The sequence below is a fragment of the Rhinatrema bivittatum genome, chromosome 7 (genome assembly GCF_901001135.1).
Source record: "Rhinatrema bivittatum chromosome 7, aRhiBiv1.1, whole genome shotgun sequence".
NCBI lineage: Eukaryota > Metazoa > Chordata > Amphibia > Gymnophiona > Rhinatrematidae > Rhinatrema > Rhinatrema bivittatum.
Genome location: NC_042621.1, coordinates 1,409,046 through 1,427,935, shown reverse-complemented (window position 1 = coordinate 1,427,935; position 18,890 = coordinate 1,409,046). Strand labels below are relative to the sequence as shown.

At 50.0% G+C, this 18,890-nt stretch overlaps 1 protein-coding gene across 3 annotated transcripts in view; it reads right to left on the bottom strand.

The window, feature by feature from the left end:
- The window catches only part of ZCCHC14 (zinc finger CCHC-type containing 14), a 307,427-nt gene that overhangs the window by 198,950 nt on the left and 89,587 nt on the right, over positions 1–18,890 (bottom strand). For all 3 annotated transcript variants that reach the window (XM_029608037.1, XM_029608038.1, XM_029608036.1), the window contains one exon: positions 11,741–11,812. In XM_029608037.1, coding sequence (XP_029463897.1) covers positions 11,741–11,812 — 72 coding nt within the window. The remainder of the gene's footprint in view (positions 1–11,740; positions 11,813–18,890) is intronic.

Genomic DNA, 18,890 nt, shown 5'->3' with positions numbered 1-18,890 from the left:
TCTTGCACTGCCCAGCATTTTTGTTGGTAAGCACAAGGGGAAACCATGTAGTGCTCGTGGATTGGCTGCACAAAATCTAAAGTGTAACCGCGTTCTATTATACCTAGGACCCATTGATCTGAGGTCAAGTTGGTCCACTCCTCTATGAAAAAGGATAACCTTCCCCCTTATCCTTGGAACCGAGGAGTGAACTGGCTCGCTTCATTGTGCAGGCTTGGGACCCCATAAGATTGAGGGGCTCCGTCTCTGGCAGGTCGGCGGCCTCGAAAGGACTGGCTCCAAGAAGATTTCCGGCTGGTACTCTGACGAAACGACGATCCGGTGGACCTTGAGGAGCGAAAACAGCTATTTCCCCGAAATCTCGCCCGCTGAGGAAAGGATCCTCTCGTTCTGGGTCTATCCTCCGGCAACCTATGGACCTTGCTCTCTCCCAGAGAATTTATCATGTCCTCCAATTGTTGCCCGAAAAGCAGTTTACCCTTGAAAGGTAAGGAATCAAGCTGTGCCTTAGATGAAATATCTGTAGACCAGTTTCTAATCCAGAGGAGCCTGCGAGCTGACACAGCAGAAACCATGGTCCTGCCCGAAGTCCTTAGCAGATCATAAAGCGTGTCCACGCTGTAAGCCACCGCAGCCTCCAGACGACCGGTTCGCACTGCTTCCTCGTCAGAAAGGGATGCTGCTGCTGATTGCAAATCCTGCACCCAGCGGAGACTAGCTTGTAGCACAAAACTACTGCACATAGCGGCCCGGAGCCCCATAGCCGAAACTTCAAAAATCTTCTTAAGCTGCAACTCCAATTTGCGATCCTGTAAATCCTTCGGGGCAGTGGCTCCCGTTACTGGGATGGTGGTCTTCTCAGTTACCGCCGAGACCGCATCCACCTTAGGGCCTTTGAGTAGGTCCAGTACCTCCTCCGGAAGCGGTACAACTTGTCCATAGCTCGACTCACCTTCAAACCAAGGTCCGGAGTGTCCCACTCCTTAAACAAAAGATCCGTAACAGACATATAAACGCAAATGATTGATCTGGACCTCTTAGCCCCACCATTACCGGATCCATAGCGCCAAACCGTGAATCCTCTGGATGGACTTCAATGCCTAGCTCCTCCAAATGGCCGGAATAAGTGGACCTAGTTCATCCTTCCTGAACAGACGGACCACTTTAGGGTCAGCACCCTCCACCATAGGCATGCCCACCTGCTTGGCTGTCTGGATCTGAAGATCCTGATCCGCATCTGGTCCCTCACCAGGGGCCTGTGGAGGAGACTCTCCCTCGTCCGAAGCGTCTGGATCCAAACTGTCCACCGGACAGGAAAAGGACTGGAGAGGGCGCTTGGCCCTGGGGACCTCTATCCCGCTGGGTGACTTGGCGTGCTTGTGGAGCAAAAAGAGGGTTCTCTCCCCGCTCCCACTGCTGCCGGGATCTCCCGTGGAACCTTAATACTGTGGCCTTTCGCTGTCTTACGGGCCTTGAAGGCTCTGTGAAGTAATAAAACAAATTCATCAGAGAACGAGGAGGAAGACTCATCAGAGAACGAGGAGGAAGACTCATCCGAGTCCTTACCCTGTTCATCCTCTGTGGAACAATCCTGATCGGCTCGCATGTCGCTCCCCCCAGGGGCAGTAGGCCGCAACGAAAGAGGTGGTGGGGAGCTCCCCTCCCCCAGCGCTGCCTTTTCCTGGTCCCTAAATGTCTTCAACAGGGCCTCAGTCCCTGCATTGATCGGGGGGCTGGCGCTGCCAATCGGGCCCTCTCAGGCTCTCGGCGCACTTTGGAGCTGGAACTGCCCGATTTGGGCTGCACTGCCTTCCTTGACGTTCCCTCACCTCCCAACAAGCAGCCGGTGCAAACCCCAGCGCAAGACAGCCGCGCGCGTGCACTGTCGCACGCAGAGCAAGCCGCACCACGCGGCATGATCCCCGGCCTAAATTAGAATCAGACCCAGAAAAAAGAATCGTGGTGAAAAGGGACCCCTAGGAGTTATGAGACAAGCGATCTGACGGCGAGAACGGAGTCGAGAGGGACTGAAACGAATGCTAGGCCGGCTCAAAAGTAAAAAATAAATACCTCAGTTTTTTGTTGTTTTTTTTTCGTATGCAGTCCTTTTGAGGGTGAGTGAACTGGGCTCCCCAGTATCACCCCCAGCCGCGGACAGTTTCAGGGTTCCCAACCCTCTGCTCTGGAGCCTCGACTACCAGGGGGGATGGTCCCACCAGGACCTAGGAAACCCCTGGGAGACTTAAAACAGGTATCCGCCTTTTTTTTTTTTTTTTTTTTTTTTTTTAAATAGTCTTACTTCTTTCTTTTCTTTTTTTTTTAAACACCTAAGGAATAAATTTCTACAACTAACACCTAACACTCAACCCAGACTAAAGGCTTTGTACCTCCACCATCTGCTGGAGACAGAGAAATACTGACAGACTCTAGGTGGCACTTCAGGGGTATAGGACAGAGTCCGTTAAACCTTCTCTGTCTCCATCTACTGGAGGGGAGGCAAAACCCAGGAGTCTGGACTGATCTGGGTACGTACAGGGATACTCCTCTCGCTATACTCTTCCCCAACACATAAGGGATTTCTACCCATAAAGAGTCAATTGTGCATTTAGTCTCTTGCAGGATCTTTATCCTGTTGAACTCTATGCCATCCTGGAGATAAAGCATCATCCCGCCACCAAGTTGTTCCTTTCTATCATTGAAATATAATTGCACTCCACTATTCACTTTTCTCCATTGGGAAAATTTACTATTTAGCCCTACTCTCTGATTTCTATCTTTTAACCAGTTCGCAATCCACAAAAGGACACCACACCCTATCCCATGACTTTTTAATTTTCTAAAAAGTTTTATTAATTTACATTCTGCTTTTTGGCACTTCAAAGCGGATTACATTCAGGTACGGTAGGTATTTCCCTATCCCTTGAGGGCTTACACTCTAAGTTTGTACTTCAGGCAACAGTGACTTGCTCAAGATCACAAGGAGTAGCAATATAAAGTCTTGAGGGACTTTGTCAGATGCTTTCTGGAAATCCTATATCAACTGGCTCACCTTTATCCACATGTTTATTTATGCCCTCAAAAAATATAACAGAATGGTGAGGCAAGACTTGGCTTTGTCCCAGTAAACTATGCCTATCTATATGTTCACAAATATTTAGCAAGACAAGTCTCCCTCTGAAAATACTTGGCTAAAGTTATTCAAGTAACATTACATAGATAATTTTAAACCTAATCAGACATATTCAGAATATAGCTGGGTAACAAAAACAAATCCCTTGCAGGCCGTCCCCCCACCCACAAATTACTTTAAAATATGTGATGTGAGGCCTTCCCAATTCCCTCTCCTGTTAGTGTGCTTTGAAAATGTTTTCCTATGAAGCTGTCATCAATGCACTGTGAAATCACACTGATCGGATATGTAAAAAGTAATTCAAGCTTACGGACATGATAGAACATGCTGAAATGCTAGAATGTAGGCCAAAAGTCAAAGAGTATATTGAGATCTTCCTTAAGTTTTATCACTGCCTTCTGGGCTCAGTTTAAAGAAAATCACATGACTTACAAGAATGCCAGCTCAAATGATAATAATTATAATACTAACCCATTAAGAAGATGCTGTGTTAATGTCAACCAGTTGGGAAAATGTTCTGAAAACAACTAGCTCACTGAAGTGTAAATTGGATGTAATCTATTGTGTAAATAATACTCAGATATTGCTTCTAAATGTACACTCCTGGAATATTCCAATACCTTATCGAAAATAAAAGATCTTTCTTAAGCTGCCAGTATGAAGTGTTATTTTGGTTAAACCACAACACCCCCACCCACCAAAATTAAAATAAGAGTGGGTCAAGGTAATCCAAGGACCGTTTCCACCCCCCCTCCCCCCCCCCCCAATATTTAAATAAAAGGTCCAGGGCCCCTTCTTTCTCCATTCCACCCTGGGAACCCACCCATATCTTCCTCCTCCAAACCTGAGCCAGGGGCTAGCACAGTCTTACCGTACTTCCAGCCTCTTTCAGGGACGTTCTGACAACTTCCATCATACACGAACATTTAGATGAGTGAATAACCTTTTGAGGGTGGGATTGGAGCTACAATTTAGCCCAATAAATGTATAAGTGAGATTTGCCTCATGTGCACTCCAAATATCACTTTTTAGATCTTTCCAAATAAGTTTGGGGGTATTTCAAAATTGCAATAATAATGGCCAAATATCCTCTTATACAGGGGTAGGCAAACTACAGCCCGCAGGACAAAACCGGCCCAATGATAGAGATCAACACACAGAAACTGCTACAACCACAAATCTTTTTATACCATGGGACCTGCATAGAGAATGAACAGGAGCAGGGCAGGTGTAGGTGTGTGCGTATGAATGTGTGCCTGTGTGTGTGTGTGTGTGTGTGTGTGTGTGTGTGTTTGTGTGTGTAAGAGAGAGAATGAATGAATGGATGCCTGCGTGTGTGTGTGAGAGAGAAAAGAAATTTATTCCTTACCTGCTAATTTTCGTTCATGTAGTACCATGGATCAGTCCAGATGGTGGGTTATGTCCCCTGTCCAGCAGATGGAGTCAGACAAGGCTTCGGAGGGTGCTGACATATAAACCAGTGCACCCTCTGCAAGTCCTCAGTATAGAGGATATCAAAGCTAGTATAACAACCGAAAGAGGATGGATCAAGTGTACTAATCAGAAAATTTATCGGTAACTGGCGCAATAACTTGAACTTGCAAAAAGAACTGAAAAACAGCCTCCAAGAAGCGGAGGCAAATAAAGAATAGAGAAGTTAGGAGATCAGATCGAGCAGGAAAAGACCCCAAACCTCAATATAATTAGGGAGGGCATCTAGACTGATCCATGGTACTACAGAAACGAAAATTAGCAGGTAAGGAATAATTTTCTTTTACCTGTACGTACCAGGATCAGTCCAGACGGTGGGATGTACCAAAGCTTCCCTAAATAGGGTGGGCCCCTGAAAACCCTATTCGAATGACCCCTGTCGCCAAAATACCCTGAGGTCAACGACTGGAGGTATAGCCGATGTTGTTTTGCAAAGGTATGCAAAGATTTCCAGGTCGCCACCCTGCAGATCTCCTGGGGGGAGACTGACTGGCTTTCCACCCAGGACGCCGCCTGAGAACGGAGAGAATGAGCCTTGACACCCAAGGGAGGTGGGAGACCCCCTCCAATGTATGTCGCCACAATGGTTTCCTTGAGCCATCTGGCAATCGTTGTCTTCGTAGCCCTAGAGCCCTTCTTTGATCCTGACCAGAGGGCAAACAAGTGGTCCGAGACTCGAAAGTCGTTAGTAACCTCTAAGTAGCAGTCAGGGTGCGCTTGACATCCAGATGATGGAGAGCCCGTGACTCGTTCATGAAAAAGGACGGGAGAGTTCTACCGTCTGATTCAAATGAAATGCCGAGACCACCTTGGGTAGAAAGGAAGGCACTGTCCGAAAGGAGACCCCCGAGTCAGTAAAACGGAGATAAGGTTCCCTGCACGACAGCGCTTGCAGTTCCGAAACCCTGTGTGCAGAACAAATGGCCACCAGGAAGACCGTCTTGAGAGTGAGATCCTTGATGGTGGCGCCGCACAGCGGTTCAAAGGGAGGACCAGCCAGAATCTTGAGGACCAAGTTGAGGTTCCAGGACGGACAGGGATCCTGGACCGGCGGCCGCAGATGTTTCGCCCCCTTAAGGAAGCGGGCAATATCCTGGCGAGACAAAAGTGAAAGATGGTCAGGCGACTGAACTAGTGAGCTCAGAGCAGAGACCTGTACTCGCAAGGAGTTGTAGGCGAGACCCTTCTCTAGGCCGTCCTGAAGGAACGTGAGAATCTGGGGAACCGAGGCCGTTCTGGGCTGAGTGCCGTAAGAGGTGCACCAGCATTCAAACACCTTCCAGACCCTCACATAGGTGACTGAGGTTGAAGGCTTCCGAGCCTTGAGGAGAGTCGTGACTACTGCATCAGGGTATCCTTTGCGTTGAAGCAGTCGCCTTTCAAAAGCCAGGCCGCAAGACAGAAGCGTTCTGCCTGGTCGAAAAATACAGGCCCCTGGTGCAGGAGGCGCGGAAGATGGCTCACGCGCAGGGGTCCGTCTAGAGCGAGATTGACCAAGTCTGCGTACCAAAGACGTCGTGGCCATTCCGGGGCTATCAGAATGACCAGCCCCTGGTGTAGTTGTATCCTCCGAAGTACCTTGCCCACTAGTGGCCACGGAGGAAACACATATAGAAGAAGATGGCGCGGCCAGGGGAGCACCAGAGCGTCCACGCCTTCTGCACTGTGCTCCCGTCTGCGATTGAAGAAGCGCGGTGCCTTGGTGTTGTGGAGAGTGGCCATGAGGTCCAGATGAGGTGTCCCCCAGCGATGAATGAGGAGCTGCATCGCCTCGTCAGAGAGTGCCCACTCCCCTGGGTCCAGTCGCTGTCGACGCAAGAAATCCACCTGAATGTTGTCCACGCCCGCAATGTGGGAGGCTGCCAGGTGTGTGAGATGCCTCTCCGCCCACATCAGGCGGACTGTTTCCAGCGAAACATGTCAACTCTTCGTGCCGCCCTGGAGGTTGATGTACACCACCGTGGTTGCGTTGTCCGAGAGTATCCTGACCACCTGATTTCGCACAAGTGGCAGAAAGTGTATGAGGGCCAGTCGTACTGCCCTGGTTTCCAGGTGATTGATCGGCCACGCTGCTTGGGTTTTTGCCCACTGCCCCTGCGCTGAACTTGTGTGGCACACGGCCCCCCAACCGGCCAAGCTGGCATCGGTGGTGACCACCACCCAATCCAGAATCTCTAGTGGCATGCCCTGTGCCAGATGAAGTGGATCCAGCCACCAGCTCAAGCTGGCTTTGGCGAGCTGAGGGAGATGGAGGACCCGCTGGTAGTCCTGCGAGACCGGTTTCCAGCGAGGGAGTAGTGCCCCTTGTAATGGGCGGAAATGTGCAAACACCCACGGTACTAGATCGATAGTAGATGCCATGGATCTCAGAACCTGTAGGTAATCCCAGGCTGTGGGAGAGGGAAGGCCAGCAAAGTGCTGGATCTGTTCCCGGAGAGATTGAGCCCAATCTGGGCGCAAGAAGACCTTGCCCTGAGCTGTGTCGAAGCGGGCCCCCAGAAAATCCAATTACTGTGAGGATCGGAGGCTGCTCTTGGCGAAATTGACCACCCAGCCAAGGGACTGCAAGAGCTGAACTACCCGGGCGACTGCTGCTTGGCCCTGAGATAGCGTCTTTGCCCGAATGAGCCAGTCGTCCAGATACGGATTAACTAGGATCCCCTCCCATCGAAGAGCTGCTGCCACCACAACCACTATGATCTTTGTGAACGTCCGAGGGGCGGTCGCAAGGCCGAAGGGAAGGGCTTGAAATTGAAAATGCTGAACCAGTATCTTGAAGCGGAGGAACCGCTGATGCGCCTTGAGGATAGGGATGTGAAGATAAGCCTCCATCAGGTCGAGCGAGGTGAGGAATTCCCCCCGATGTACCGCCGCAATCACCAAGCGCAGAGTCTCCATTCGAAAATGAAGAACCTTGAGGGACTTGTTGACCTCCTTGAGATCCAGGATTGGACGAAAGGACCCTTCCTTTTTGGGTACCACGAAGTAGATTGAAAAATGCCCCGAGCCCACCTCTTCGGAGGGGATGGGAAGGATAGCTCCTAGGCGCAGGAGCCTGTCCAGAGTCTGTCGCACAGGGAGTTGTTTGGGCCCTGGACCGCAGGGGGAGAAGAGAAACCTGTCCCTTGGAGGCTGAACACAATCCAATGCGTAACCGTGTCTTAGGACGTCTAGAACCCACTGATCTGAAGTGATACGAACCCACTCCTCGTAGAAGAGAGATATCCGTCCCCCGATCCAGGGCGTCGAGGAGTGGGCAAGTCTGGCATCATTGAGAGGACTTGGAGGAAGCCTCTTGGGCTGACCCCTCCCTAGGTGGTCTGCGGCCTCGAAAAGAACGAGGCCATGACTGCGATCTGGAAGAGGGAGTCCGAGGCGTCGACTGTCTGGGATTGCGATAGTGGAGTTGGGTGCGGGACCAGCTTCTTGAGGGATTAAATGATCTTGAAGATCGCGGCCAGTCCTCTGGCAGGCGATGTACCGCATTTTCCCCCAGTGACTTAATGATCTGGTCCAGATCCTCCCCGAAAAGAAACTTATCCTTAAAGGAGAGAGATCCCAGACTGGACTTGGAGGAAGAATCAGCCGACCAGTTGCGAAGCCAGAGAAGACATCTCGCCGATACCACAGAAACCATGGATCTTGCCAGTACGCGGAGTAGATCATACTGAGCATCTGCTCTGTAGGCAACGACAGCCTCCAGGCGGTCCACCTGGCTTGCTTCCTCCGGAGGCAGGTCCTGAGAAGTGAGAAGCTGCTGAACCCAACGGAGACCCGCTCTCTGCACTAGTGAGCTACAAATGGCAGCGCGTATCCCCAAAGCCGAAACCTCAAACACCCTTTTGAGGTAAACTTCCAGCTTCCTGTCCTGTAGGTCATATGCAAGGCTGTGCCACCTGTAACCGGGATAGTCGTCCGCTTGGTCACCGCGGAGTCCACCTTCGGGACCTTAAGGAGCTCAAGGAAATCCTCAGAAAGGGGATATAGCTTTTCCATTGCTCTGCTGACCTTGAGCGAGGCCTCGGGAGTATCCCAATCCCTGGCCAGTAGCTGTAGAAAGGTGGGATGGGTGGGAAAGGCCCTGGACAGAGGACATAGACCCGCTAGAACTGGATCTCCCTTCTTGCTCGAGGACAAGACGATGGGTGTGGGGTGCGGGTGTTTCGATATCTAGCTCGTGCAGGATATGAGGGATGAGTGCGTCCAACTCGTCCTTCTGAAAAATGCGAGCACCCTTGGGTCATCGCCGTCCACCTGTGCTGCAAGGAGGGGATTGTCCTGATGGGAAGGGGAAGTGTCTCCCCCCTGATCCGGGGCTGGGCCCGCCTCCCTTGCAGGTGGAAGGACGAAACGCACCCTGGAGGCCCCATGGGTGGCCCCTGGTGCCCCCCACTGGGTCCTGGCCCCCCGTAGGAGTATCCGCTATCCTGGGGACTTTGGGTGGCGGGGGTCCTGTCGAGGGCTCCATAGGCTGTTCCAGGCGCTGCAAATAGGCATTATGCATGACCGCGATCCCGGTTCCCCGCACGCCGAGTAACACGACGACCTCGGAATGCTCGGCGAGGGGGGGGGGGAGAACGGAGCCGCTGTAGATCCGGGAAGGAACATGCCGCAGGGAGCGGGAAGACGTGTCTGCTACACCTCCGACCCAGCCAAATGATAGCAGAGGAATGTAACCTATCTGCTGCAGCGGCCCCGGGGAATGCGCTTCTCAGGGCCGCAGATCAGACCGCAGTGAGGGTGGGGAGAGGTTGAAACCTCCAACATCCACCACCCTAATCCAGGAACCTGAGGAGGAACTCTGCAAACAGGGAACTGAAATTCACAATAAATTAAAGCCAGAGAACTTACCCCTCAGAGAAAGCAACGAGAAAGGGAAAGGAGACAAGACAGCACTGCCTGCAAGTCAATAAAAAAAAAATCCCAAACCCTTCTACTTTTTTTTGTTTTTTTTAAACGTGATCCAACCAAAAGAAGCCAAAGAAATAGCAAAGAGGAAAGAAAGAAGTCCTCTAGACAGAGGAAGCAAGATTCCCCTACTCCTATCTGCTGGAGTCAGAAAGATACTGAGGACTTGCAGAGGGTGCACTGGTTTATATGTCAGCACCCTCCGAAGCCTCGTCTGACGCCATCTGCTAGACGGGGGACATAACCCACCGACTGGACTGATCCTGGTACGTACAGGGAATGAATGGATGCCTGCGTGTGTGTGTGAGAGAATGAATGTATGTTTATTGAACCTTATTCAATAAACATACACACATTTAATGCGACTCCAATATTGCTCTATGCTTCAATGGCAAGGGGAAATGTGGAAAAAAGGATTTGCATCCACAAAAAAGCAGGGGAGTAGCTTGCTTGTTACGGCGGTTACTACCCCAAATCAAATAAGCCTGATACTTCACTTTCAATGCACATCCAGCATAGCTCTCTCCTTCAACGGCAGGGAAAATGAAGAAAAGATGATTTATATCAGCGTCAACCAACAAAGAATGAATTACATAGTCTGGGTAAACCAATAAGCATGGGAGTAGCTTGCTTGTTACGGTGGCTACTACCCCGAATCAATTAAGCATGATACTTGACTTGGAATAAGTATCCAGCGCAGCTCACTGCTTCAGCAACAGAGGGAATTAAGTAAAGAGGATTTTCATTCAGACAACCAACAATGGCTGAATTGCACATGCAGGGTAAACAAACGGGAGTAGCTTGCTTATTACGGCGGTTACTACCCCAAACCAATTAGCTAGATACTTCACTTAGATGCAACTCCAGCACTGCTGTCTGCATCGATGGTGGGGGTGGAAGGGAATTGGAACCAAAAAGTTACCAATAAGGGCCCTAACCTCAGCGGTCAGAGAAACAAATAGGTGTGAAAGCTTACTGGGCAGACTGGATGGGCCGTGTGTGAGAATGAATGGATAACTGCGTGTGTCTGTGTATGTGTGAAAATGAATGGGTGCCTGTGTGTGTGTGAATGAGATCCTGACTGGATATCTGTGTGTGTGAAAATGAATAGATGCCTGCATGGGAGTCTGTGTCTGTACGAATAAATGGGTGCCTACAAGGTGTCTTTGTTTGTGTGGAGGATGAATGGGTGCCTTCCTGTGTGAGCGACTATGAATGGTTGTGTGTGTGTGTGTGTGTGAGAATGGGTGACTGCCTGTGAGAGCAACTATGAATGGTTGTGTGTGTGTGTGTGAATGGGTGCCTGCCTGTGTGAGCGTCTATGAATGGTTGTGTGTGTGTGTGTGTGTGTGTGTGTGTGTGAATGGGTGCCTGCCTGTGTGAGCGACTATGAATGGGTGGGGGGGTGTGTGTGAATGGGTGCCTGCCTGTGTGAGCAACTATGAATGGTGTGTGAGAGTGTGTGTGAATGGGTGCCTGCCTGGGGGTCTGTGTGTGTGTGTGAGAACGAATAGGTGCCTACTTGGGTGTGTGTGAGAATTAATGGGTGCCTGCCTGAGGGGGGGGGGGTCCTTTGTGTGGGTGACAGACACAGCACATGTGTGTGCAACAATGACCCCCCTCTGCTTTCTGCTAATCCATGACAACCTCAGGGAATCTGGAAATCAAAATTTTCCAAGTATGGAGATTGGGGAATTTTTTTTTTTTTTTTTAAATCCTTACTAATTTTAATATTGGATATTATTTCATGTGTCTTTTTTGAAATATTTTATAGCTGTTTGGAACATTTTTATGAGTTAACTATTTGATGTTATTATACTGGTTAATTATGTTTAATTATTCTTTTTATTGGTATGGTTGCTGTCTTGGTTCTCTCACTGAGGGATTTACTTGCCACTGTAAACCCTCTCCCCCAGCTTGCGGTGTTCTAAGGGGTTCATCCCCTCCCTCCGCTTACAGGGACCCCCGGCCCTCAAATCCAATGAGTGCTAGTAATGTGGCTCTCTTTAAAAATCAAAGTTTGCCCATCCCTCTCTTATATGACAACTGATATTTGGGTAAGACCAATATATGTCTGCCAATTGTCTAATAAAGGCCCAAATTTCTAGGGATGAATTGAGCCTAAATCCCCTTGGAACCACCTTGAATCACTTTTAGTGGATGGTGCGGGATAAAAATGTGTAAATAAATAAATTAAATAATTCACTTTACCTTTAAAACAAATTCAGCCACTTCAGTGTATGACTTGGTTACTAATGTCAGTGAAGAATCAGACCACAAGACCTTAAGAAATTAAGAAATAAGTTTTAAAAATTAACAGCAAATAGATCTATGAGGCTGGCATTTTACAAAGTAGAAACCCAAACCAAAATGTTAACTTCTAAGTATTTGTGTAAGCATTAATATCTTCTTTACATTTAATTACTAATCCTGGATGCGAGAAGAGCAAGTTTACTTACCATAAACAGTGTTTTCCGTAGATAGCAGATGAATTAGCCATGCTGTCAGACCGGCGGCTAGGTGTCAGAGCTCTCTTAGAACACAGTCTGCTAGTGCAGTATGCCTTCTTGGATCCTCCCCCGCTTCCCCCATCCCCTTCAGTCCCTATCCAAGAAACTGAAACGTAGTAATAACTGTCCGGGGAGGCGGGAGGGTCAGCATGGCTAATTCATCTGCTATCTATGGAACACACCATTTACGGTAAGCAAACTTGCTCTTTTCCGGTAGAAAAGTAGCATGAATTAGCCATGCTGTCTGGGAGTCCCCAGCTGATGTATTGAGCGCAAGTTCCTGATCATGGCCCAATGATGAGTTGAGGTAGTGCGCTCAAGACAGTAAAAAAGATAGGCGGACAGTTCATCTCTGTTGACTTTGCAGCATCAAGACGTGCCCGCTTTGAGGATTCTTTTTCCCCATGTGTGCGTCAGCTGCTGTGTGCATGTTCAAACAGTAGTGAGCCGTGACGTGTGCGAGGACCAGGTGGCAGCTCTGCAAATGTCTGGAATGGGCACCTCATGCAGGTAGAGCTATAGAAGCAGCCATGGAACAGACCTGGTGAGCCTTAGGTACTCCTGGGGGAATTCTGCGCTACTGCGGAACGCAGAATTCCGCCTCTGCGCAGAACTGGTATTGGTTCCATTCCTCCATATCCTTAGAAAGTTTATTCCAGAGAGGAGTATAGTTAATGGAAAGCAAATCCTGAGTTGCACTTAATTGAATCCCTAAGTATTTAATTTGGGATTTGGCCCATTTGAAAGGAAACAACTCCTGGAGAAGATTAACCGATCTGGGATGTAAGTTAATGTTGAGGATCTCCGATTTGTCCCAGTTAACCGTGAAACCGGACACCCGCCCAAAAGCCTCCATCTCTTCAATTACACAGTCGAGAGAAGTGGCTGGGTCAGTAAGCGTGAACAAAATGTCATCCGCATACAACGCAATTTTTGTGGTAAATTCCCCCACAGTCACTCCAGAGATAGTGGCATTGCGACGGATGCGGATGGCAAAGGGCTCCAAAAAGATAGCAAAAAGGAGCGGGGAAAGTGGGCACCCCTGCCGAGTCCCCCTGCCCACCGTAAAGGGGGCGGAATAACCACCATTAATCTTCAAACACGCCCGGGGGGAATTATAAAGCTGACCCAACCATTGCAAATATGAGGCTCCAAAACCCATAGTCTCCAAGGTGTGAAAAAGATAAGGCCAATGCACGCGGTCAAAGGCCTTGTCCGCATCAATGGACAAAGCCACTGTTGGAATCCTATGTCTTTGGGCATACCATAGAGTATCAATAATTTTGTGGACATTGTCTGCGGTAGTTCGACCGGGAATAAATCCTGCCTGGTCGACCCCTACCAATTGCGAAATAAAGCAATTTAATCTATTCGCCAAACTTTTTGCGAGGAGCTTCACATCAACGTTCAGCAGGGAAATGGGCCTATACGACCCACAAACAGAAGGGTCCCGGCCAGGTTTGGCTAGTAAAGTAATCCCAGCCGTATTAGTCTGGGCAGGCAAGGTAGCCCCAGCCCGCAAAGAGTTAAAAAACTTCAATAAGGTGGGAGATAGGGCCGTTGCAAATCGTTTATAAAACCGGGGTGTGAACCCATCTAGGCCGGGCGATTTTCCCGCCTTCAGGGAATTAATAGCTTCTTCTAATTCAAGGGCCGTAATTTCTTTATCGAGAAATTGTCTTTGGGCGGAGGTCAGCTGGGGAAGAGGTATCCGAGAGAGGTAGTCCTCAACTGAGGCCGCCTGTATGTCGGTTGCCCCCTTATATAACGTCGAATAGAAGTTGTGAAAACAATGCCTAATGGCGGTGTTATCGGTGAGAAGTCCCCCCGATTCATCCTTAATTTTGGAAATGTGAGTCTGAGCCTGCTTCCTTTTAAGACTATGAGCTAAGTAACGGCCAGCTTTATTCCCAACCTCAAAAAATTGCTGTTGGGCCAATTCCAATTGATGGGCGAGCCGCGCGGAGTCTAAAGCCTCAATTTTACCCCGCAGCTCCTGCATCTGACCCCGCAGGGCTCGGGAATCCCCCCCCCCCCCCCCCCCCGCATATGAGCCCGCTCCAACCCAGCCAGCTCCGTCAACAAACCCTGGCGATCCCGCTCTCGTAGCCGCTTAATGTGAGCGGCCCGCGCTATGCATGACCCACGTAAAACACATTTCAAGCATTCCCATAGCGCCCTGTATCATGGAGGCTAAGATAATCCTGGATTTCCTGAGATAACTGTTTCTGGAAAAAATCATCCTCTAACAGAGAATCATTCAGCCGCCAAAAACGTTGGCCGGTATCTGACTGACCCACCACTAGTTGGAACCAAATGGGAGCGTGGTCAGACCATACTTTAGGCTCAATCTCTACAGTTTGAACAGCATTAAGTTTAGTCTTATCAATCATAAACATGTCTAACCGTGAATAACTGTTGTGTGGGGGCGAATAATAAGTATAACAGCGAGATGTGGGAAATCGGGAACGCCAAATATCCACCCCAGCTGTAAGAGTAAGAATCTTTTTTAAGGCTTTCCGTGCAAGGGCCGGGTCAGCGCTAGACCCAGTCGAGTTATCCAATCGAGGATTAAGCGTGAGATTAAAGTCCCCACCCAAAATAACACTACCTGATGCATGGGTTGCCAGCATTTGGTATAGCTGCATATAAAATGCTTCCTTCTGAGAAGTGGGCCCATATACAGAGCATAAAGCATAAGGTTCCCCGCCCATCATGACATTAATGAGCAAAAATCGCCCCTGCGAATCAGCAAAGGTATCCCGCACCTCAAATTGAATATCTCTGTGGAACATAATACCCACTCCTGAATATTTAGAATCAGGGGTCGCAGCAGCCCAAAATTGCTTCGGGTATTTATCTGAGCGCAGTAGGCCCTCATATCTCTTACGCAGGTGGGTTTCCTGCAAATAAATGATCCCGGCAGAGAGACGCTCTGCCTCCTGGTATAAGAATTTTCTCTTCCTGCCAGAGTTTAAACCCTTAACATTAAGGGAAAGAAAAGTAATCGTGGCCATAAGGGTCAGATCCTTTCACCGCGCACCACCAGCGGTGACCAGCAGGATACACCAGATGGACCTAGCTCCTCCCAGGATAGGGCCATAGAATTCCCCGATGCATGTGAGCCCAGGAGCACAGCAAGCCCTAGCACCCTCATCACCCCGTTTGTAGTGTGTACCCTGTGAAGCAAAGTCCCCCGACCCCCCACCCCCCACCCCCTGAGTACCCTGGATGGATTCCCACCAGCCAGGAGAAAAGTAGGGAGGAAGTTACCATGCCAGAGAGCGGCGCCTCCCATCCCCCCAGAGCGCCCCATCATGACACTTTTAACATTATCTGAGAAAACTGAAACTGCGATCACCCAAACCAGTACCAAGTCCTACAGTCAAGGTAGGGAAAAGCTTTAGAAACGAAAGCCTGGTAAACCGGTCCATGAGGAACAAAACAAACTAGCCATCCAGAAAGTTCAGGTGCCTGCTGCCTCCACGCCGACTTCACTGGCATTCCTGCGAAGCCGACGGCCTCCCTTGGTAACACGTTGCCATCTCGGTGCGGCAGGTTTCACTTGAGAGGTTCCTATGGCTGTCGTCGTCGGTAAATCCACCGGGAGTCCCAGTTCTTTTAGAACTTGTACCGCTGCATCCAAAGTACGGACTTTGTGGGACTTCCCTTCCACCTGAAACCACAAGCTAAACGGGAAAAGCCATCTGTAGCGTATGGATGCCGTGGTGAGGGCCGACGTGACCGGTCTGAAGGAAAGGCGCTTGCGGAGCGTGCTGGCTGCCAAATCAGCATACACAGAGATCTCATTGCCTTCCCAAATCCAAACGCGTTGGCGCCTGGCAGCTGCCACAAGTTTCTCTTTATACACGAACGAGTGAAAACAGACCACAACATCGCAGGGCCGATTCCCAGCCCTGGGACCCAGAGATCTATGCGCACGGTCAACTTGCGGACCATGTGGAGTACTACCATCTTCAGTCGCCGAACCTTCGAGAATCAAAGAACAAATTTTTGGAATTATAAGGGCACAGTCCTGGTACTCCTCCTTCTCCGGGATTCCCTTGAAGCGGAGATTGCAGCGTCTGGACCTGTTCTCCAGGTCTTCAAGTTTGTCCGCGAGATCTATCTGCGCAGACTGCAATCCGGCCACCTCTGTCTGTTGCAGCTGCCAGCGTTCCTCCTGGTCATCGAGCCTCGTGTCCGCCTCGTCTAGCTGCCGGCCTAGGGCCGCATGGTCCTCCTGCATTTCTTGCAACGTTTCTGCAATCTCCGACTTAAATACTTTAATGTCTCTCCGCAGCTCCATAAACCAGGAGCGCATCTCCGAACGCAGAGGACGATCTGAGTCCAGGAGCTCCGGGGTGATCTCCTCAGTCTCTGAGTCCTCCGTCTCGGTTGCCGCCGCCGCCATTTTAGATTCAGGGAGGTCCGAGGTGTCACTGCCTTTAGTATAGGAGTATTTTTTAAAATCGACCGGTTTTTTCCTTTGTGCCATGCTCCTGCCGGTATCCGCTGCTGGAATCGCTAAAAAACGATGCGATTCGGGGGGTTTTTCTCGGGTTTCGCTGCTTAAAACGCTCCGGGGGCAGAGAGCTCCGCTAAAACCCTCCCGGCATGGGAAGTGACGTCACTTCCTCCTCTCCAGAAACTTTGAATAAGACAAGTCTTTCGGAGGAGAGACTGGCTCAGGTTGTTCCTCCGCCGGATCAGAGGGGTACCCTGTGGAGGATCCCGGTAACGTGTACGGTTGGGGGACAGATCCCCAGGAGGAAGAGATGATAAGAGGTTGGCCAGAGGAAGGCACTGAGCTGAGGCTGTCCTGCGGGGATGGGGGAGCTTCCAGCAATGTTTCTGCCAGATGTCCCCTTTGCTGCTCCACTGTGCTGAGAAACAGACAGGATGAGAGAAATTTGGAACATTGCCTGCGAGGCCAAGGTGACTTGAGGGGCTGTCAGAGGCTGTCCATGTGGCTCGAAGGGTGGAGATGCCAGATCCCTGAGAGGAGCCCTAGTGAGTATCACAGCCAGCAGTATGTCAGTTTTCGGACCTCTGGGTAAAGGCGTGAGGTGTCTCTTGTGCCTCTTTTGTGAAGGCTCTTGAAGGCCCGATTTCCTTGAAGTCAAGGAAGCATGCGAGGGGGCCGGTGAGGAGGGTGCCACGTCCGAATCTACGACCAGGAGAGGGGAAGGTTCTCTGCGCCTTTTGTGTCCTGAAATGTGCTTCTTGGGTGTCTTTGCCGGTGAGTGCGTCAATGGTGCCAGCGTCGACTTGCTTCGATGCATGGATGTTCTATGCTTATGCTTCGAGCCCGAAGCATGGGGCCGGCTTCCTGCATCGGACGCGGAGCCCCGACGCCACTCTGTGCAGGTGTTGTCTTCAGCGCCGTTGGCGCCCTCGACGCATCTCCTGCGTCATGCGTCGGCACAATTGTCCCTCGCTTTGGCGCCGGACTGGACGATCCCGGAGGCCCCAACAAAGCAGCCCTGGGATGCATCGACTCCTTGGAAGTCCGAAGGGGCATACAAGCCCGATGCCGCTTCTTTCAATTTTGATATCTTGGAAGCTCTCTGCCTTTGGATGCAGGTGGACAAGTGTCTGTAGTCCCTACAGGCCGCCTTGGTCGTGGTTGGGTCCAAGGCATAGGTAACATCTAGTGTGGCTGTCTGTGACAGACATGATTTTGCCACACTGGCAAAATTTGCAGCCTGGTGGCCGCAGCATGTTGAGTAAAGTGGGAAGAAAGTACAAGGCGAAAATGAAATAACACCTTTTCCCACAGATTTTCTATTTTTAAACTTTTTTTTTTTTTTACTTTAATGAAGAGTTCTGCTGAGGAGAGTGAAGAGCTCCGTGTGCAGTCACACATGGAAAAAAACGGACTGAGGAGGATGGGAGAAGCGGGGGAGGATCCAAGCAGGCACACTGCACTAAAAGACTGTGTGTTCTAAGAGAGCTCCGCCACCTAACCGCCCGGAGGACGTCCCAGACAGCAAGGCTAATTCATGCTGCTTATCTATGGGAAAAATAACAAAAGCACACAAGTAGTAAAAGGCGGCTGGGAAAAGGAGAAATTACTACTTACCCTATAATTTCCTTTTCTTTAGTACAGACAGGTGAATCCAAAACAAGTGGGTTATGCACATCTACCAGCAGATGGAGATGGAGCAAAGCTGTCAACAGTATATATACCCCTGCAGTGACACCAGCCCACCAGTATTCTCTGCAAAAGCCAACTGTGGACAAACTAACAAAATTTGATTATTAACAGATTACCATTCCAGCACTCAGCTAACAGGAAAAGACTGAACTCAGACAAAGAGTGTAATAACACTAATCTAGGGACTGGATTGACACTTACCAGTACTCCCTGGAACACACAGCCACCCAAAGGAGGACCATAGTACCACCATTTGGCAGCCGAGGGTGGGAAATTGGATTCACATATCTGTACTAAGGAAAAGGAAATTATCAGGTAAGTAGTAATTTCTCCTCTCTTAGCATACAGACAGGTGAATCCAAAACCAGTGGGATATACCAAAGCTACTCCTGAACAGGGCGGGAGGCTGCCCGCGATCCAGTCAAAACAGCACGTGCAAAGGCTGCATCCTCCCGGGCCTGCACATCCAGGCGGTAATGCCTGGAAAAGGTGTGTAAAGAGGACCACATTGCAGCTTGGCAAATGTCAACGGGATACAACAATCTAACTTCCGCTCATGACACTGCCTGAGCCCTAGTGGAATGAGCCGTAACCTGACTAGGCAACAGTTGCTCAGCATCCAGATATGCGGCCGTGACTACCTCCCTAATCCAGCAGGCTATTGTAGTCTGCGACGCCGGTTCACCCTTTT